We start from the raw sequence: 22,478 nt of genomic DNA on the forward strand, positions 1-22,478 counted from the left end.
TATTTTGCCCACTTTTTGATGGGGTTGTTTGTTTTTTTCTTGTAAATTTGTTTGAGTTAATTGCAGATTCTGGATATTAGCCCTTTGTCAGATGAGAAGTTTGTGAAAATTTTCTCCCATTTTGTAGGTTGCCTGTTCACTCTGATGGTAGTTTCTTTTGCTGTGCAGAAGCTCTTTAGTTTAATTAGATCCCATTTGTCAGTTTTGGCTTTTGTTGCCATTGCTTTTGGTGTTTTAGACATGAAGTCCTTGCCCACACCTATGTCCTGAACGGTATTGCCTAGGTTTTCTTCTAAGGTTTTTATGGTTTTAGGTCAAACATGTAAGTCTTTAATCCATCTTGAATTAATTTTTGTATAAGGTGTAAGGAAGGGATCCAGTTTCAGCTTTCTACATATGGCTAGCCAGTTTTCCCAGCATCATTTATTAAATAGGGAATCCTTTCCCCATTTCTTGTTTTTGTCAGGTTTGTCAAAGATCAGATGGTTGTAGAGATGCGGCATTATTTCTGAGGGCTCTGTTCTGTTCCATTGATCTATATCTCTGTTTTGGTACCAGTACCATGCTGTTTTGGTTACTGTAGCCTTGTAGTATAGTTTGAAGTCAGGTAACGTGATGCCTCCAGCTTTGTTCTTTTGACTTAGGATTGCCTTGGCAATGCGGGCTCTTTTTTGGTTCCATATGAACTTTAAAGTAGTTTTTTCCAATTCTGTAAAGAAAGTCATTGGTAGCTTGATGGGGATGGCATTAAATCTATAAATTACCTTGGGCAGTATGGCCATTTTCACGATATTGATTCTTCCTGCCCATGAGCATGGAATGTTCTTCCATTTGTTTGTATCCTCTTTTATTTCCTTGAGCAGTGGTTTGTAGTTCTCCTTGAAGAGGTCCTTCACATCCCTTGTAAGTTGGATTCCTAGGTATTTTATTCTCTTTGAAGCAGTTGTGAATGGGAGTTCAGTCATGATTTGGCTCTCTGTTTGCCTATTGTTGGTGTATAAGAATGCTTGTGATTTTTGCACATTGATTTTGTATCCTGAGACTTTGCTGAAGTTGCCTATCAGCTTAAGGAGATTTTGGGCTGAGACAATGGGGTTTTCTAGATATACAATCATGTCTTCTGCAAACAGGGCCAATTTGACTTCCTCTTTTCCTATTTGAATACCCTTTATTTCTTTCTCCTGCCTAATTGCCCTGGTCAGCACTTCCAACAGAATGTTGAATAGGAGTGGTGAGAAAGGGCATCCCTGTCTTGTGCCAGTCTTCAAAGGGAATGCTTCCAGTTTTTGCCCATTCAGTATGATATTGGCTGTGGGTTTGTCATAAGTAGCTCTTATTATTTTGAGATACGTCCCATCAATACCTAATTTATTGAGAGTTTTTAGCATGAAGGGTTGTTGAATTTTGTCAAAGGCCTTTTCTGCATCTATTGAGATAATCATGTGGTTTTTGTCTTTGGTTCTGTTTATATGCTGGATTACATTTATTGATTTCCATATGTTGAACCAGCCTTGCATCCCAGGGATGAAGCCCACTTGATCATGGTGGATAAGCTTTTTGATGTGCTGCTGGATTCGGTTTGCCAGTATTTTATTGAGGAGTTTTGCATCAGTGTTCATCAAGGATATTGGTCTAAAATTCTCTTTTTTTGTTGTGTCTCTGCCAGCCTTTGGTATCAGGATGATGCTGGCCTCATAAAATGAGTTAGGGAGGATTCCCTCTTTTTTCTATTGATTGGAATAGTTTCAGAAGGAATGGTACCAGCTCCTTCTTGTACCTCTGGTAGAATTCGGCTGTGAATCCGTCTGGTCCTGGACTTTTTTTGGTTGGTAAGCTATTGATTATTGCCACAGTTTCAGAGCCTGTTATTGCTCTATTCAGAGATTGAACGTCTTCCTCGTTTAGTCTTGGGAGCGTGTATGTGTTGAGGAATTTATCCATTTCTTCTAGATTTTCTAGTTTATTTGCGTAGAGGTGTTTGTAGTATTCTCTGATGGTAGTTTGTATTTCTGTGGGATCGGTGGTGATATCCCCTTTATCATTTTTTATTGCATCTGGATTCCCTCTTTTTCTGTTGATTGGAATAGTTTCAGAAGGAATGGTACCAGCTCCTCTTTGTACCTCTGGTAGAATTCGGCTGTGAATCTGTCTAGTACTGGACTTTTTTTGGTTGGTAAGCTGTTAATTATTGCCTCAATTTCAGAGCCTGTTATTGGTCTATTCAGAGATTCAACTTCTTCCTGGTTTAGTCTTCGGAGGGTGTATGTGTCCAGGAATTTATCCATTTCTTCTAGATTTTCTAGTTTATTTGCATAGAGATGTTTAAAGTATTCTCTGATGGTAGTTTGCATTTCCGTGGGATCAGTGGTGATATCCCCTTTATCATTTTTTATTGCATCTATTTGACTCTTCTCTCTTTTCTTCTTTATTAGTCTTGCTAGCGGTCTATCAATTTTGTTGATCTTTTCAAAAAACCAGCTCCTGGATTCATTGATTTTTTGAAGGGTTTTTTATGTCTCTATTTCCTTCAGTTCTGCTCTGATCTTAGTTATTTCTTGTCTTCTGCTAGCTTTTGAATGTGTTTGCTCTTGCTTCTATAGTTCTTTTAATTGTGATGTTAAAGTGTCGATTTTAGATCTTTCCTGCTTTCTCTTGTGGGCATTTAATGCTATAAATTTCCCTCTACACACTGCTTTAAATGTGTCCCAGATATTCTGGTATGTTGTGTCTTTGTTCTCATTAGTTTCAAAGAACATCTTTCTGCCTTCATCTCGTTATTTACCCAGCAGTCATTCAGGAGCAGGTTGTTCACTTTCCATGTAGTTGTGCAGTTCTGAGTCAGTTTCTTAATCCTGAGTTCTAATTTGATTGTTTGCACTATGGTCAGAGAGACAGTTTGTTATAATTTATGTTCTTTCACATTTGCTAAGGAGTGCTTTACTTCCAACTATGTGGTCAATTTTGGAATAAGTGTGATGTGGTGCTGAGAAGAATGTATATTCTTTTTATTTGGGTTGGAGAGTTCTGTAGATGTCTATTAGGTCCACTTGGTGCAGAGCTGAGTTCAAGTCCTGGATATCCTTGTTAAGTTTCTTTCTCGTTGATCTGTCTAATGTTGACAGTGGGGTGTTAAAGTCTCCCATTATTATTTTGTGGGAGTCTAAGTCTCTTTGTACATCTCTAAGGACTTGCTTTATGAATCTGGGTGCTCCTGTATTGATTGGGTGCATTGATATTTAGGATAGTTAGCTCTTCTTGTTGAATTGATCCCTTTACCATTATGTAATGGCCTTCTTTGTCTCTTTTGATCTTTGTTGGTTTAAAGTCTGTTTGAGGCCAGGCGCAGTAGCTTACGCCTATAATCCCAGCACTTTGGGAGGCCGAGGCAGGTGGATCACGAGGTCAGGAGTTCAAGACCAGCCTGGCCAAGATGGTGAAACCCTGTCTCTACTAAAAATACAAAAATTAGCCAGGCATGGTGGCACTTGCCTATAATCTCAGCTACTCAGAAGGCTGAGGCAGAGAATTGCTTGAACCTGGGAGGTGGAGGTTGCAGTGAGCCAAGATCGCACCACTGCACTCCAGCCTGGGCGACAGAGTGAGACTCTTTCTCAAAAAAAAAAAAAAAAAAGTTTGTTTTATCAGAGACTAGGATTGTAACCCCTGCTTTTTGTTGTTGTTGTTTTCCATTTGCTTGTTAGACCTTCCTCCATCCCTTTATTTTGAGCCTATGTGTGTCTCTGCATGTGAGGTGGGTCTCCTGAATACAGCACACTGATGGGTCTTGACTCTTTATCCAATTTGCCAGTCTGTGTCTTTTAATTGGAGCATTTAGCCCATTTACATTTAAGGTTAATATTGTTATGTGTGAATTTGATCCTGTCATTATGATGTTAGCTGGTTATTTTGCTCGTTAGTTGATGCAGTTTCTTCCTAGCCTCGATGGTCTTTACAATTTGGCATGTTTTTGCAGTGGCTGGTACCAGTTGTTCCTTTCCATGTTTAGTGCTTCCTTCAGGAGCTCTTTTAGGGCAGGCCTGGTGGTGACAAAATCTCTCAGCATTTGTTTGTCTGTAAAGTATTTTATTTCTCCTTCACTTACGAAGCTTAGTTTGGCTGGATATGAAATTCTGGGTTGAAAATTCTTTTCTTTAAGAATGTTGAATATTGGCCCCCACTGTCTTCTGGCTTGTGGAGTTTCTGCTAAGAGATCTGCTGTTAGTCTGATGGGCTTCCCCTTGTGGGTAACCCGACCTTTCTCTCTGGCTGCCCTTAACATTTTCCCTTCATTTCAACTTCGGTGAATCTGACAATTATGTGTCTTGGAGTTGCTCTTCTCGAGGAGTATCTTTGTAGCGCTCTCTGTATTTCCTGAATTTGAATGTTGGCCTGCCTTGCTAGATTGGGGAAGTTCTCCTGGATAATATCCTGCAGAGTGTTTTCCAACTTGGTTCCATTCTCCCCGTCACTTTCAGGTACACCAATCAGATGTAGATATGGTCTTTTCACATAGTCCCATATTTCTTGGAGGCTTTGTTCGTTTCTTTTTATGCTTTTTTCTCTAAACTTCTCTTCTTGCTTCATTTCATTCATTTGATCTTCAATCACTGATACCTTTTCTTCCACTTGATCGAATTGGCTACTGAAGCTTGTGCATGCGTCCTGTAGTTTTCGCGCCATGGTTTTTAGCTCCATCAGGTCATTTAAGGTTTTCTCTATGCTGTTTATTCTAGTTAGCCATTTGTCTAATCTTTTTCCAAGGTTTTTAGCTTCTTTCCAATGGGTTCAAACATCCTCCTTTAGCTCGGAGAAGTTTGTTATTACTGATCCTCTGAAGTCTACTTCTGTCAACTCGTTAAAGTCATTCTCTGTCCAGTTTTGTTCTGTTGCTGGTGGGGAGCTGTGTTCCTTTGGAGGAGAAGAGATGCTCTGATTTTTGGAATTTTCAGCTTTTCTGCTCTGGTTTCTCCCCATCTTTGTGGTTTTAATCTACCTTTGGTCTTTGATGTTGGTGACCTACAGATGGGGTTTTGGTGTGGGTGTCCTTTTTGTTGATGTTGATGCTATTCCTTTCTGTTTGTTAGTTTTCCTTCTACCAGTCAGGACCCTCAGCTGCAGGTCTGTTGGAGTTTGCTGGAGGTCCACTCCAGATCCTGTTTGCCTGGGTATCACCAGCGGAGGCTGCAGAACAGCAAATATTGCTGCCTGATCCTTCCTCTGGAAGCTTCATCTCAGAGGGGCACCTGGCTGTATGAGGTGTCAGCTTGCCCCTACTGGGAGGTGTCCCTGAGTTAGGCTACTAGGGGGTCAGGGACTCACTTGAGGAGGCAGTCTGTCTGTTCTCAGATCTCAAACTCCGTGCTGGGAGAACCACTGCTCTCTTCAGAGCTGTCAGACAGGGACGTTTAAGTCTGCAGAAGTTTCTGCTGCCTTTTGTTCAGCTATGCCCTGTCCCCAGAGGTGAAGTCTACAGAGGTAGGCAGGCCTCATTGAGCTGCGGTGGGCTCCACCTGGTTCGAGCTTCCAGGCTGCCTTGTTTACCAAGTCAAGCCTCAGCAATGGTGGACGCCCCTCTCCCAGCCTTGCTGCCGCCTCACGGTTCGATCTCGGACTGCTGTGCTGGCAGTGAGCAGGGTCCATGGGTGTGGGACCCACCAAGCCATGCATGGGATATAATCTCCTGGTGTGCTGTTTGCAAAGACCACTGGAAAAGTGCAGTAGTAGAGCGGGAGTGTCCCGAGCGCTAGGAAAGGGAATTCCCCGACCCCTTGCGCTTCCCAGGTGAGGTGATGCCCTGCCCTGCTTTGGTTCACACTCTGTGGGCTGCACCCACTGTCCAACAAGTCCCAGTGAGATGAACCTGGTACCTCACTTGGAAATGCAGAAATCACCCATCTTCTGTGTCGCTTACGCTGGGAGCTGTGGACTGGAGCTCTTCCTATTTGACCATCTTGGAACAATCCCCCTTTTTTTTTTTTTCTTTTTTTTTTTTTTTAAGTCAGAGTTTCACTCTTGTCCCCCAGACTGGAGTGCAATGGCAGGATCTCAGCTCCCTGCAACCTCCACCTCCCAGGTTCAAGTGATTCTCCTGCCTCAGCCTCCCTGAGTAGCTGAGATTACAGGTGTCCATCACTACATCCAGCTCATTTTTTTTTTTAGTAGAGACGGGGTTTTGCCATGTTGGGCAGGGTGGTCTCGAACTCCTGACCTCAGGTGATCCACCTGCCTTGGCCTCCCAAAGTGCTGGGATTACAGGCACGAGCCACCACACCTGGCCTAGTTTTTGTATTTTTAGTAGAGACAGGGTTTCACCATATTGACCGGGCTGGTCTCAAACTCCTGACCTCAGGTAATCCACTTGCCTCAGCCTCCCAAAGTGCTAGGATTACAGGCATGAGCCACCACACCCTGCCATTTTGAAAATCTTTTTAAAAAATAGGTGAGTTACACTGGGCGTGGTTGCTCACACGTGTAATCCTAACACTTTGGGAGACTGAGGCAGATGGATTGCTTGAGCCCAGGAGTTACAGACCAGCCTGGGCAATGGTGAAACCCCATCTCTACAAAAAATACACACACAAAAAAAATTAGCCAGATATGGTGGCACGTGCCTGTATTTCCAGTTACTTGGTAGGCTGAGGTGAGAGGATCAACTGAGCCTGGAAGGTCATGGCTGCAGTAAGCCATAATCATGCCACTGCATTCTAGCCTGGGCAACAGAATGAGACCCTGTCTCAAAAATAGAATAGAACAGTATAAATAAAATAGATGAGTTAAAATCTTTTACATTATTGATATGACTGTTATGTCACATCAATAGTTATAATTACTTTCTGTACTATGTGATATTTGTTGTATTTCTTCATTTGATCGTCTTCTTTGCTTTTTAACAAATTTCTTTTGGCTTTTGTGAAGAGTTTATTTTATTTTAGTTGTTACCTTTCTATTAATATGATTAACAATGCCCTTAATCACCTTTTTTCTCACTTAACCTTTTTCTCTCAGTTTCAAATGGTGTCCTTTGACTGACACCTATTATCTAGACAACAGACATCACACTGAATTTACTTTCCTCTAACCACTGCTCTGTTTCCTGCTTCTCTAGTTTTGCCTTTCCCAGGTTGTCATGTAAATGGAATCATACAGTATGCAGCCTCTAGTGGTTGACTTTCACCCAGCATAATATATTTCAGATTTATCCAGGTTGTTGCATGTATTAGTAGTTGTCACATATTCCTTTTAACTGCTGAGTAGTATTCCATAGTATAGATGTACCACAGGTACTTTTTTTTAATGATTATAGTCCTGGCCATACGCAGTGGCTCCTGACTATAATCCCAGAACTTTAGGAGGCTGAGGTGGGAGGATCATTTGAGGCCAGGAGTTTGAGACCAGCCTGGCCAACGTGGCAAAACCCCATCTCTACTAAAAATACAAACGTTAGCTGGGCATGGTGGCGCATGTCTGTAATCCCAGCTACTCAGGCGGCTGAGGCATGAGATTTGCTTGAACCTGGGGGCAGAGGTTGCAGTAAGCTGAGATTGTGTCACTGCACTTCAGCCTGGGTGACAGAGTGAGACTCTGTCTCCAAAAAATAGTAATTAAAAAATAAAATGATTATAGTCTCACAAGTAGTTGCAAAAATACCACAGACAGTCCCACATATCCTTACCCCAGCTTCTATAATGTAGTATCTTACAAACTGGGATGTTGACATTAGCACAGTGTGATTAACTAGTCTAAAGGCCTTATTCAGATTTCACTAGTTTTTAGATGCACTCATTTGTTTGTATGTGTATATATATATTTTTTACAATCCACACACAGCACAACTATGATCAAGATGCAAAGTTGTTCCATCAGCACCAAAGAATTCACTCCCTCATTATGCCTATTTATAGTTGTAGCCCTGCCCTTCTTCATCTCCCTGTCTCCTGGGAAACACTACTTTCTTCTCCATCTCTATAATTCTGTCGTTTTGAGATAACCTTTTCAGATTAACTTTTCTCATTCAGCATAATGCCCGTGAGATCCATCCAAGCTGCTGTAAGTATCAATAGTTCATTCCTATTTATTGTTGAATAGTATTCCATGGTATGAGTGTACCACAGTTTGTGAAAACTGAGTGAAAAAATATATTGTTTTTTGTTTTCCTTCATAGAAACGAAAAAAAATCTTACGTTTTGCTGAAGTGATACACTTACTAGAATAAATTTGTTACACATGTTGAAAAAGTTGAATTAAAAATATTAATCAGCATGATTTTTTCTCTTATAGGAATCTTTGCTACAGAGATTTCTGACACCTGAAATGATTCTTCACATCCCTGAGAAAGGTCAAAGTTACAAACTGATTTTTTTTTTTTTTTTTGCTACATGAGTGCATTTATCTTTTAAATGCTTGGCAATGTTAAATGTATTTATTAACTTTGTGTCTCTGAATCTCTGTTCTAATGTGCCATGTTGCAGTGATCTGAGATGACTTATGAAAACAAAAATGTATATGGCTCTTTCTATCCATGCAGTAATAGTGAGTGTAAAATCTGCTTACTTCACTATTGAACACTATTATGTTCACTATCTGGAGTAAATAAAGAAGCTTATTAAAACAGGGAAAAGTGTTTTTACAAAACTGCTTTCCTTTCCTTTCTTGGTATCTCAAATAATTGGTTGGTTAATTTTTTTTCTTTGTGATTTGTGTTTTCATGGCTGGAAAATCTGTGCCAAAATGGGTACAACTTACTGATACTGGTCTGGGATCTGATATTCCATTTTGGAACCAACCTTACATAAATTCCATGCCATAATCTGATATTGAAGCAGCAGAAAGTAGGAGTGTTGTCAGGGTTTTAAAACCGATAGTATTGTACCACTCAAAGACTAAGTAACATACATATTCTACAATTGTGTTTACTACTACTGCTTTTAGAAAGGTAGGTGATGATATATCTGTCAAGAATGTAAGATTTTATTAAAAATCTTTATTTTTAATAAGTTTTCTTTCAAGTACTGCAATCAACTTAATTGCCATTTTACTTTATTGTCTGTGGCAGCTGTCTGTAATCTGGAGTAACAAGATAAGTGATGTTTCCTTCCTCCCCCAATTTCCTAAATCTCTTACCTTATCTATCCATAGGCTTTGATGTAATGTTCATATTAGAGCCTGAATGCTACTGTATTTTACTGATATAAACTATTTGTATTCTTGCCATTTTAATAAAAAAAGGCTTGTCATTAATAGTATTCATATGATGTAGACAATTTCTCATTTTATATAGTTACTATTCAATATGACTATAGTGATGTAGGAAAGTGCTCTGATTTAGGTTTTGTTTAATCACTAGCATGCTGATATTTTACTATAATTTCATGCTACATATTCACTGTGGTTTGCTTTTTTAAAACCTTTGGGTTCAGTCATCTGGTTTAAGACATTAATTACAGATTGGTTAAAGAATTAATAATTTAAAGTAAAATGCCCTTTTATAAGCATTTTTAAAAATAATATGCAAAAAGTTGTCCTTGCTATTATTAAATAAGATGTTGATAAACATGAAAAACTCACCTTTATTGGGTGACTCAATGACCTTAGCACTAGATCATCACATTAACTTTAATCTATCCACCTAGAAGAGCTGATAAAGAGCTGAATGTTACTGTCATATGCACTTAATACATGTTATGTATGGAGGGCAGTATGTGGGAAGGGAGCATGAGGGAAGCAGGAATGAAGTATGTAAGAAAATATTTCCATGTTTGAAAGTATGCTTTACTTGCCTTGTGCCATTAATTATAGAACATTTATATGGGACAATTATATAGTAAGTATAAAGGGACCATCATTATCTAAAGGAAGGAGAAAATTCATCTGCATTCTATGTTAAAATTTCAAAGAAAAGATTTTTGTTTTGGTAATATTCAAGAACATTTGTTATTTTAAATGAGATTCTAATTGCTTGATATAAATATTTAATAGCCTGTTGCTATGGTAGAAACTGCCTAATGTAAACACAATATATGAAACTATACCAAACATATTCTTCCTTGGATGACAAGGAAGTCTCCTGAAAAAGAGTTCTCAGCTTTCAAATATCATGTTCAATATAAAACACCTACTCCTGCTAAAGTAAGGGTGTTTGTGAAAAAAGAATTGTTAACCCTCTGAGTAATTTAAATCTAAAATTTGTTGTATATAAACCCTATTTTGAAATTCCAGGCACCACCGGAACTCTGTCTTTTCTTTGGTTTATCTGAGACATCATGCAACTTTCTGTTGGAAGTAGGAGCAAGGCATTCACACGAGGCTCCATTCTGAAGTTCATAAGCTATAGTTTCAAAAGGAGCAGGTGTTATCTTTTTGATCTTTAGTATATTATTACTATTAGAGTTCATCTCCCTTATTACAGTTTAGCAACCAGTGGGCACAATGAATTAATTAAACATGTTCTGATAATAATATCAGCTACTAAAAGCTTAGATTTGAATCAACTAAAAGTGTAAATGATGTAAAGAAAATTTCTAGCTGACACTCTGTACAAATATTGGCCACAATGATTATAAGTCATTCACCCTGGAGCAATAAAAGAAGAAAAAAAGACTATAAGTGGAAGCCACTGGATTTGAAGTCAATTATGATTCCTAAATAGTTATTGCTTCAAAAATTATTTGAAATTATGAATTCAGATACTTGAAATATATTAATATTTTAAAATAACACTATCATAAGAATCTGCTACTTTTCTCTTTTCTGTCTTCCTACTCATTTTCTCATAAATCCTTGCTGTCATCTTTAATACAGTCGCCTTAGCTTCCCAAAGGCTATGCTCAAAGTTGCATTTCTTGTGTAATAAGTATTAGTTTGTGACCCAATTCTGAAGACTAACCAATCACCTTTCTGAGTTTTGTGGACCTAACTTAAATATATGATTATTATACTACTCAATCAAATTATTTTATACTTGTCTCTTTCAAATGCATTTAAATGTTCTTTCTAATTATTTTTTTATTTATTTTTATTTTATGTTTTTGAGGCAGGGTCTTGCTGTGTCACCCAGGCTGGAGTGCAGTGGTGCAATCATGGCATTCGAGCATGAGATGCTCAGTCCTCATGTACTCAATCTATTTTCTGAATTAGATCTTAGAGGTTAGTGTTTAATCTGACCATATAGTATCATAATCCATTATTGATAGGGTCTAGTTCTTACAAAATAAAATCCAAACCTTTGGGGCTATAAAGCTATCTTCCCTCCTCAGCCTCAGGTCAGTAGTGAGGACCATAGTTGCATGCCATCATGCTCAGGTAATTTTTAAAAACTTTTTGTACAGATGGGGTCTTACTATGTCACCCAGGCTGGTCACGAGCTCCTGGGTTCAAGCAATCCTCCCACCTCAGCCTCCCAAAGTGCTGGGATTACAGGTGTGAGCCACTGCACCCAGCTGTTCCCCGCCCCCACCCCCGTAGAGTTTGTGCATTTTTATTATGTTGCTTGCTTTGATTCTCTAGGATCATAGGATGGCTCCTCAAATACACTCATCTATTTTCTGGTTTTGTAACATTCCTTATGTTTTACACGTTACTATAAATGGTCTTTTCTAGTCTGTTACTGAAGTGAATTATGTACCTTTGTGTGCTACCTATGGTGGTAACTTCAGAAACAACTTAAGTGAGTGAATCTTGGTTTGCTCTTTCATAAGGCATGCAGCCTACTTGAGCATTCTTTTGATTGTTATACCTTTGCATAGTTTAGGGGCATCTGTGAGGTTATTGGGCTGTTTGCATGTTGTTTATCATGTCCCTGCAGGGTCCACCCCATCAGCTATATCACTGCCGATCTGTTTTTGTTGTAAACTGATGACCTTTCATCACACTGTTTTTACTCTGCCATCTTCTTTCTTATTTTAACTTTTCTTCTTTAATAATAAATATAGTTATTCTTAGTTCATCACTAAGTTTTGGAGAACGAAAGTAATTGGTTCCCCAAACAGCCAGTGACATAGATATGATTTTTTCCATATTATGGGTATAAAGAGAGGAGAATGGAATCTCAAAGAAGTTATATGATTGTCCTGTATATAATCACAAAGCAAATAAGTATCTGAGTCATGGTCTTTGAACACATGTGTCTGTCTTATGCCAATGACCATGCTGTTAACCACCTTGCTCTTCTGCCTCATTTATCTTTGGCTGTGATTTTTATGATCATTGCCTGCCAATCATAGTGTTTTCACTAACTGGAGTATTTGCCAGTAAGCAATGAATCTTCATCATGTCTTTGTGCTTTCTGAAGAACTTTCACTTTGAGGCTTCTTTGTTGCTTCTTGGATTTACCAAGATTTTATTCAAGTATGGGTGTAATTCTTCAGAGTAACAGATACTCAGAATGTTTACATGATATATCTGTTATTTATGAAGCTGTTTTCAATTAAAAGGTCACATTTTTTGTCTTATAAACCATGGCATTCCAGAAAACAATGTTGCCTAGTCTTTTTACTACACTAATGCACTTAAAATTTTGAATAGCAACTAAACATGAAGTACCTTGTATGTGATTGTTGCTCTAACCACTTTAATTCATGCAATTTTAGTTGTTCCTCTTTTAATTTAACTAAAAAAGTGTGAAAATTTTTGAATAAGGCAATATATATTACCATCATAGGTTAGCTGAAATAGCAAATCACTGAGAGTGGTGTGATCCCATAGTAATAAAGTACTTCATGTGACAAAAACATTGGAGCATGAGATGCTCAGTCCTCATGTACTCAAGCTATTTTCTGAATTAGGTCTTAGAGGTTAGTGTTTAATCTGACCATGTAGTATCATAATCCATTATTGATAGGGTCTAGTTCTTACAAAATAAAATTCAACCCTTTAAGGATATAAGGTGGTTATTTTGTGGGCTGGACGCAGTGGTTCACACCTGTAATCCCAGCACTTCGGGAGCCCCAGGCAGGCGGATTTGAGGTCAGGAGTTCAAGACCAGCCTGGTCAACATGGTGAAACCCCATCTCTACTAAAAATACAAAAATCAGCCAGGCATGGTGGCGGGTGCCTGTAATCCCAGCTACTTGGGAGGCTGAGGCAGGAGAATCACTTGAACCCAAGAGGTGAAGGTTGCAGTGAGGTGAGATCATGCCACTGCACTCCAGCCTGGGCGACAGAACAAGACTCCATCTCAAAAAAAAAAAAAAAAGAAGATGGTAATTTTGTATTTTCTAACAGTATAGATTTTTTTTTTAAATTCTCCATTGTTTGCTTGATGTTTTGATTGGGAGTGAAAGGTATCCAGATTACTTGAAAAGTTACTTGAACTTCCAACACTGTGTTGAATAGGAGTGGTGAGAGAGAGGGCATCCCTGTCTTCTACCAGTTTTCAAAGGGAATGCTTCCAGTTTTTGCCCATTCAGTATGATATTGGCTGTGGGTTTGTCATAAGTAGCTCTTATTATTTTGAGATACGTCTCATCAATACCTAATTTATTGAGAGTTTTTAGCATGAAGGTTGTTGAATTTTGTCAAAGGCCTTTTCTGCATCTATTGAGATAATCATGTGGTTTTTGTCGTTGGTTCTGTTTATATGCTGGATTACGTTTTATTGATTTGCATATGTTGAACCAGCCTTGCATCCCAGGGATGAAGCCCACTTGATCATGGTGGATAAGCTTTTTGATGTGCTGCTGGATTCGGTTTGCCAGTATTTTATTGAGGACTTTTGCATCGATGTTCATCAGGGATATTGGTCTAAAATTCTCTTTTTTTGTTGTGTCTCTGCCAGGCTTTGGTATCAGGATGATGCTGGCCTCATAAAATGAGTTAGGGAGGATTCCCTCTTTTTCTATTGATTGGAATAGTTTCAGAAGGACTGGTACCATCTCCTCCTTGTACCTCTGGTAGAATTTGGCTGTGAATCCGTCTGGTCCTGGACTTCTTTTGGTTGGTAAGCTATTAATTATTGCCTCAATTTCAGAGCCTGTTATTGGTCTGTTCAGAGATTCAGCTTCTTCCTGGTTTAGTCTTAGGAGGGTGTATGTATCGAGGAGTTTATGCATTTCTTCTAGATTTTCTAGTTTATTTGCGTAGAGGTGTTTATAGTATTCTCTGATGATATTTTGTATTTCTGTGGGATCGGTGGTGATATGCCCTTTATCTTTCTTATTGCATCTATTTGATTCTTCTCTGTTTTCTTCTTTATTAGTCTTGCTAGCAGTCTATCAATTTCGTTGATCTTTTCAAAAAAAAAAGCTCCTGGATTCATTGATTTTTTGAAGGGTTTTTTTTTTTTGTCTCTATTTCCTTCAGTTCTGCTCTGATCTTAGTTATTTCTTGCCTTCTGCTAGCTTTTGAATGCGTTTGCTCTTGCTTCTCTAGTTCTTTCGATTGTGATGTTAGGGTGTCAGTTTTAGATCTTTCCTGCTTTCTCCTGTGGGCATTTAGTGCTATGAATTTCCCTCTACACACTGCTTTGAATGTGTCCCAGAGATTCTGGTATGTTGTGTCTTTGTTCTCGTTGGTTTCAAAGAACATCTTTATTTCTGCCTTCATTTTGTTATGTACCCAGTAGTCATTCAGGAGCAGGTTGTTCAGTTTCCATGTAGTTGAGCGGTTTTGAGTGAGTTTCTTAATCCTGAGTTCTAGTTTGATTGCACTGTGGTCTGAGAGACAGTTTGTTATAATTTCTGTTCTTTTACATTTGCTGAGGAGTGCTTTATTTCCAACTATGTGGTCAATTTTGGAATAGGTATGATGTGGTGCTGAGAAGAATGTATATTCTGTTGATTTGGGGTGGGGAGTTTTGTAAATGTCTATTAGGTCCGCTTGGTGCAGGGCTGAGTTCAGTTCCTGGATATCCTTGTTAACTTTCTGTCTTGTTGATCTGTCTAATGTTGACAGTGGGGTGTTAAAGTCTCCCATTATTATTTTGTGTGAGTCTAAGTCTCTTTGTAGGTCTCTAAGGACTTGCTTTGTGAATCTGGGTGCTCCTGTATTGGGTGCATATATATATTTAGGATAGTTAGCTCTTCTTGTTGAATTGATCCCTTTACCATTATGTAATGGCCTTCTGTGTCTCTTTTGATCTTTGTTGGTTTAAACTCTGTTTTATCAGAGACTAGAATTGCAACTCCTGCCTTTTTTTGTTTTCGATTTGCTTGGTAGACCTTCCTCCATCCCTTTATTTTGAGCCTATGTGTGTCTCTGCACGTGAGATGGGTCTCCTGAATACAGCACACAGATGGGTCTTGACTCTTTATCCAATTTGCCAGTCTGTGTCTTTTAATTGGAGCATTTAGTCCATTTACATTTAAGGTTAATATTGTTATGTGTGAATTTGATCCTGTCATTATGATGTTAGCTGGTTATTTTGCTCGTTAGTTGATGCAGTTTCTTCCTAGCCTCGATGGTCTTTACAATTTGGCATGTTTTTGCAGTGGCTGGTACCAGTTGTTCCTTTCCATGTTTAGTGCTTCCTTCAGGAGCTCTTTTAGGGCAGGCCTGGTGGTGACAAAACCCTCAGCATTTGTTTGTCTGTAAAGTATTTTATTTCTCCTTCACTTACGAAGCTTAGTTTGGCTGGATATGAAATTCTGGGTTGAAAATTATTTTCTTTAAGAATGTTGAATATTGGCTTGTAGAGTTTCTGTCTTCTGGCTTGTAGAGTTTCTGCCGAGAGATCAGCTGTTAGTCTGATGGGCTTCCCTTTGTGGGTAACCCGACCTTTCTCTCTGGCTGCCCTTAACATTTTTTCCTTCATTTCAGCTTTGGTGGATCTGACAATTATGTGTAATCAGGCAGGAGAAGGAAATAAAGGGTATTCAACTAGGAAAAGAGGAAGTCAAATTGTCCTTGTTTGCAGATGACATGATTGCATATCTAGAAAACCCCATCGTCTCAGCCCCAAATCTCCTTAAGCTGATAGGCAACTTCAGCAAAGTCTCAGGATACAAAATCAATGTGCAAAAATCACAAGCATTCTTATACACCAATAACAGACAAACAGAGAGCCAAATAATGAGTGAACTCCCATTCACAATTGCTTCAAAGAGAATAAAATACCTAGGAATCCAACTTACAAGGGATGTGAAGGACCTCTTCAAGGAGAACTACAAACCGCTGCTCAACGAAATAAAAGACGATACAAACAAATGAAAGAACATTCCATGCTCATGGGCAGGAAGAATCAATATCGTGAAAATGGCCATACTGCCCAAGGTAATTTATAGATTCAATGCCATCCCCATCAAGCTACCAGTGACTTTCTTCACAGAATTGGAAAAAACTACTTTAAAGTTCATATGGAATGAAAAAAGAGCCCGCATTGCCAAGGCAATCCTAAGCCAAAAGAACAAAGCTGGAGGCATCATGCTACGTGACTTCGAACTATACTACAAGGCTACAGTAACCAAAGAAGCATGGTACTGGTACCAAAACAGAGATATAGATCAATGGAACAGAACAGAGCCCTCAGAAATAATGCCACATATCTACAATTATCTGATCTTTGACAAACCTGACAAAAACAAGCAATGGGGAAAGGATTCCCTATTTAATAAATGGTGCTGGGAAAACTGGCTAGCCATATGTAGAAAGCTGAAACTGGATCCCTTCCTTACACCTTATGCAAAAATTAATTCAAGATGGATTAAAGACTTACATGTTTGACCTAAAACCATAAAAACCTTAGATGAAAACCTAGGCAATACCATTCAGGACATAGGCATGGGCAAGGACTTCATGTCTAAAACACCAAAAGCGAGATTGGGAGTTCAAGACCAGCCTGACACCCCTCTCCCTCTCCCTCTCCCTCTTCCTCTCCCTCTCCCTCTCCCTCTCCCTCTCCCTCTCCCCTCTCCACGGTCTCCCTCTCCCTCTCTTTCCACGGTCTCCCTCTGATGCCGAGCCAAAGCTGGACTGTACTGCTGCCATCTCGGCTCACTGCAACCTCCCTGCCTGATTGTCCTGCCTCAGCCTGCCGAGTGCCTGCGATTGCAGGCGCGCGCTGCCACGCCTGACTGGTTTTCTTATTTTTTTGGTGGAGACGGAGTTTCGCTGTGTTGGCCGGGCTGGTCTCCAGCTCCTAACCGCAAGTGATCTGCCAGCCTCGGCCTCCCGAGGTGCCGGGATTGCAGACGGAGTCTCGTTCACTCAGTGCTCGATGTTGCCCAGGCTGGAGTGCAGTGGCGTGATCTCGGCTAGCTACAACCTCCACCTCCCAGCCACCTGTCTTGGCCTCCCAAAGTGCCGAGATTGCAGCCTCTGCCCGGCCGCCACCCCATCTGGGAAGTGGGGAGCGTCTCTGCCTGGCCGCCCATCGTCTGGGATGTGAGGAGCCCCTCTGCCCGGCTGCCTGGTCTGGGAAGTGAGGAGCGCCTCTTCCCAGCCGTCATCCCATCTGGGAGGTGAGGAGCATCTCTGCCCGGCCACGACCCTGTCTGGGAGGTGAGGAGTGTCTCTGCCTGGCCGCCCCGTCTGAGAAGTGAGGAGCCCCTCTGCCCGGCAGCCACCCCATGTGGGAAGTGATGAGCATCTCCGCCCGGCAGCCACCCTGTCCAGGAGGGAGGTGGGGGGCAGCCCCCGCCCAGCCAGCCACCCCGTCCGGGAGGGAGGTGGGGGGTCAGCCCCCACCCGGCCAGCCGCCCCGTGTGGGAGGGAGAAGGGGGGTCAGTCCCCGCCCGGCCAGCCACCCCATCTGGGAGGGAGGTGGGGGGCAGCCCTCACCTGGCCGCCGCCCCGTCTGGAAGGTGGGGGGTGCCTCTGCCTGGCCGCCCCTTCTGGGAAGTGAGGAGCCCCTCTGCCCAGCCACCACCCCATCTGGGAGGTGTACCCAACAGCTCATTGAGAACGGGCCATGATGACGATGGCGGTTTTGTGGAATAGCAAAGGGGGAAAGGTGGGGAAAAGATAGAGAAATCAGATTGTTGCTGTGTCTGTGTAAAAAGAAGTAGACATGGGAGACTTCATTTTGTTCTGTACTAAGAAAAATTCTTCTGCCTTGGGATGCTGTTGATCTATGACCTTACCCCCAACCCTGTGCTCTCTGAAACATGTGCTGTGTCCATTCAGGGTTAAATGGATTAAGGGCGGTGCAAGATGTGCTTTGTTAAACAGATGCTTGAAGGCAGCAGACTCGTTAAGAGTCATCACCACTCCCTAATCTCAAGTACCCAGGGACACAAACACTGTGGAAGGCTGCAGGGTCGTCTGCCTAGGAAAACCAGAGACCTTTGTTCACTTGTTTATCTGCTGACCTTCCCTCCACTATTGTCCTATGACCCTGCCAAATCCCCCTCTGAGAGAAACACCCAAGAATGATCAATAAAAATAAATAAATAAATTCTTACAAAAAAATAAATAAATAAAACACCAAAAGCAATGGCAACAAAAGCCAAAATTGACAAATGGGATCTAATTAAACTAAAGAGCTTCTGCACAGCAAAAGAAACTACCATCAGAGTGAACAGGCAACCAACAGAATTGGAGAACATTTTTGCAATCTACTCATCTGACAAAGAGCTAATATCCAGGATCTACAATGAACTCAAACGAATTTACAAGAAAAAAACAAACAACTCCATCAACAAGTGGGCGAAGGATATGAACAGACACTTCTCAAAAGAAGAGATTTTTGCAGCCAAAAGACACATGAAAAAATGTTCATCATCACTGGCCATCAGAGAAATGCAAATCAAAACCACAATGAGATACCATCTCACACCAGTTACAATGGCGATCATTAAAAAGTCAGGAAACAACAGGTGCTGGAGAGGATGTGGAGAAATAGGAACACTTTCACACTGTTGGTGGGACTGTAAACTAGTTCAACCACTGTGGAAGTCAGTGTGGCGATTCCTCAGGGATCTAGAACTAGAAATACCATTTGACCCAGCCATCCCATTACTGGGTATATATCCAAAGGATTATAAAACATGCTGCTATAAAGACACATGCACACGTATGTTTATTGTGGCACTATTCACAATAGCAAAGACTTGGAACCAACCCAAATGTCCAACAACAATAGGCTGGATTAAGAAAATGTGGCATATACACACCATGGAATACTATGCAGCCATAAAAAATGATGAGTTCATGTCCTTTGTAGGGACATGGATGAAGCTGAAAACCATAATTCTCAGCAAACTATCGCAAGGACAAAAAACCAAACACTGCATGTTCTCACTCATAGATGGGAATTGAACAATGAGAACACATGGACACAGGAAGGGGAACATCACACCCTCGGGCCTGTTGTGGGGTGGGGGGCAGGGGGAGGGATAGCATTAGGAGATATACCTAATGCTAAATGATGAGTTAATGGGTGCAGCACACCAACATGGCACATGTATACATATGCAACAAACCTGCACGCTGTGCACATGTACCCTAAAATTTAAAGTATAATAAAAGAAAATTAAATCCAAAGCAAGCAGAATGAAGGAACTAATATAGATCACAGTGGAAATAAATGAAATAGAGAACAGAACAACAGTAGAGAAAAGCAACAAAATCAAAAGTCGGTTCTTACAAAATATCAACAAAATTGGCAAAATTGTAGCTTGAGCCCATTGTCTTCAGAGAAATTAACTGATCATAGCATAGTTATAACCACTCTTGAACTGAGCATTTTACTTCTACTTTAATAAGCCATAGCATTAACTTTTTTGGCATTAATTTTTAAGGAGTCACATTTGTATTGGCTTTTATTAACTTGTCATCTATTGGAATGTCTAGGTCATTTTTCCCTTTGAATGTTAACCTCTGTTAACTATTTGAGGATGAGCAAATATCTAAACAAAAATAAGTTTAAATACTGTATCTTTAAAGCAAAAATGAATATTTATGTATATTTATAGATGTGTGTATATATGTACATACAAATACACATTGTGTGTGAATATAATTATATATGTATTTCTGCTGTTAGCTATAATTATTAGTCATCTTTGTCCTCCAAAAGCTCCTTATCTCATATGCATGGGGAACCTCTCTTCAGGTTCCTCTAACCAGCCTCTTATACTCTCCGCGTTCACAAGGTGCAAATGCAAAGGATTCTGGGCTTCAACTGGGACACAGTTCCCCTATTCTTCTCAGTTGACCTCAAAGCTCCTGGATTGTATCTGAAAATGTTAAACAAAATGCTTCCAATCTGGAGAGAGCATGGTACTGATTTTGAGAGGGACACGTTCATTACATGGTATAATTTATTTAGTTATTTAATTTATACAGAAGAATAAGTGCAGATTCAGTAATAATATACCAAACCATTCCACCATAAGAAAATGCATTGAAGGAAATGATGAGTAGACTATTAAAAAAGTAGGGCCATGAAGAAAATGTCAATCCATATTAAAACAGCACACTACAGTCTGACTTACCTCTCAGAATGTCTGAGTTTCAGCATTATGTCATTCATGATGATATCATTTCAGGAAATAATATTTCACATGTTGTGCTTACAAGTATCAATCTGGCTAAACCTCCCTCACTTAACAAATGCTTTGGTACTGAGCCAAGAAATATGGACAAGCACAGTAAAGAGATAATACTAATATATAAGAATTTTGCTCAAAATCATTGCCTTTTCTACTGTGAGAGATTTGAGGGTTTTAAAAAATATGATGTTCAACTTTTACACTGCTGGTGGGAGTGTAAATGAGTTCAACCATTGTGAAAGACAGTGTGGTGATTCCTCAGAGACCTAGAGGCAGAAATACCATTTGGCCCAGCAATCCCAATACTGGGTATATATTCAAAGGAATATAAATCCGTCTGTTATAAAGATACAGGCATGCATAAGTTCATTGCAGCACTATTGACAATAGCAAAGTCATCAACCTAAAGGAATCAACCTAAATGTCTGTCAATGATAGATTGGATAAAGAAAATATGGTACATATACACCATAGAATACTATGCAGCCATAACAAGAAATGAGATCCTGTCCTTTGCAGGGACATGGATGGAGTTGGAAGCCACTATCTTCAGCAAACTAACGCAGGAACAGAAAACCAAACGCTGCATTTTCTCACTTATAAGTGGGAGTTGATTGATGAGAATACTTGGACACATGGGGAGGAATAGTACACACTGGGCACCTGTTGGGGGTGGAGGGAGAGCATCAGGAAGAATAGCCAATGGACACTGGGCTTAATACTTGGGTGATGGGATGACCTGTGTAGTAAATCACCATGGCACATGTTTACCTATGTAACCAACCTACACATCCTGCACATGTACCCCTAAAGTTAAGTTGAAAAAAATAAAATAAAATCTGGTGTTCAACTGTCCACTGAAAATAAAGAGAAGGCATTTATATTTTAGCACACATAAACATTTAAACTTATTTAAAATATACCGTTTAAGACATATTAGAATTCTTAACAGTAGTGAATTTGCAGCCCTGCTGTGCTTGGTAAATTAATTATTTTAAGAAATTTAAATAGTCTTTTTTTTGAGATTGATTCTTGCTCTATTGCCCAGTCTGGAGTGCAGTGGTGCCATCTCAGCTCACTGCAACCTCCGCATCCCGGGTTCAAGCGATTCTCCTGCCTCAGCCTTTCGAGTAGCTGGGATTACCGGTGCCTGCCACTATGCTCGGCTAATTTTTTGTTTTTTTAGTAGAGACGGGGTTTCACCATGTTGGCCAGGCTGGTCTCAAACTCCTGACCTCAAGTGATCCACCTGCCTCAGCCTCCCAAAGTGCTGGGATTATAGGCATGAGCCACTGTGCCCGGCCTTAAGTAGTCTTAATATCAGAAAGTACTAATGAAAAGGGGCATGGGTCTTCTTTGTGTCCTTTTCAATTTCTCTATGGGATAAGTAAGGGAATGATACCATAAGGATGTTAGCATATATTGAAAACTTACTATGTGCTTAGCACCATTCTAAGCACTTGGATTTAGAAGCTGCAAACTCATTTCAAGAAATTTAAATATTTGACATTAAACACAAAAGTTAAAAGCAGCCACAGACTGATACGTACATGAAGCAAATTAGGCAAATATATTTTGAACTGACTTGGGTGTACATGAAGATTTGTAAATATTACATCTTAAACTATTATCTTCACCTGGAAAAAATATTCAGAAGACCTGGACTGTGTTATTAATATCATATGTGAGGTATTTTTGGTGAATGACAGTCACTTACAATTCTCTGGTGGTTTAGGATCCTGAGCTTTTTAATATACTAGTTTTAAGGATTCTTGGCAAGGGACAACTTTCAAACCACTCATGATTCTACTGGAATCAAAAATGTTCAAGTCAGTTTAACTATTCTTGAGAAGAAAACTAGGGTGAGTCTATGTACATCACATCTTCAGCTTCATTTTGAGACTGTTTTAGTTAGCAGGTAGTGAAAATTTAAAGCAGTGCTATCTCACACAGGAATAAACATCAAAAGAGAAGAAAGTTTACAGGGCCTCATAAAATAAAAGTGCAAAACAAGTTCAAGTAACTTTTTTTTTTGCGGTTTTGACATTACTTTTT

The 22,478-nt window shown here is 39.9% G+C and overlaps 1 protein-coding gene across 32 annotated transcripts in view; it reads left to right on the top strand.

Annotated features, from left to right (window-relative positions):
• Positions 1–9,242, top strand: part of TSGA10 (testis specific 10) — a 165,820-nt gene extending 156,578 nt beyond the window's left edge. For all 32 annotated transcript variants that reach the window (XR_010149296.1, XM_054678028.2, XM_063789488.1 and 29 more), the window contains one exon: positions 8,278–9,242. Coding sequence is in view for 31 of the 32 variants with exons in the window: in XM_054678028.2 (XP_054534003.1) it covers positions 8,278–8,302 (25 nt within the window). In the remaining variant the exon portion in view is untranslated. The remainder of the gene's footprint in view (positions 1–8,277) is intronic.
• The last annotated feature ends 13,236 nt before the right edge of the window (positions 9,243–22,478 follow it).

The sequence above is a fragment of the Pan troglodytes genome, chromosome 12, assembly GCF_028858775.2.
Source record: "Pan troglodytes isolate AG18354 chromosome 12, NHGRI_mPanTro3-v2.0_pri, whole genome shotgun sequence".
Taxonomy (NCBI): domain Eukaryota; kingdom Metazoa; phylum Chordata; class Mammalia; order Primates; family Hominidae; genus Pan; species Pan troglodytes.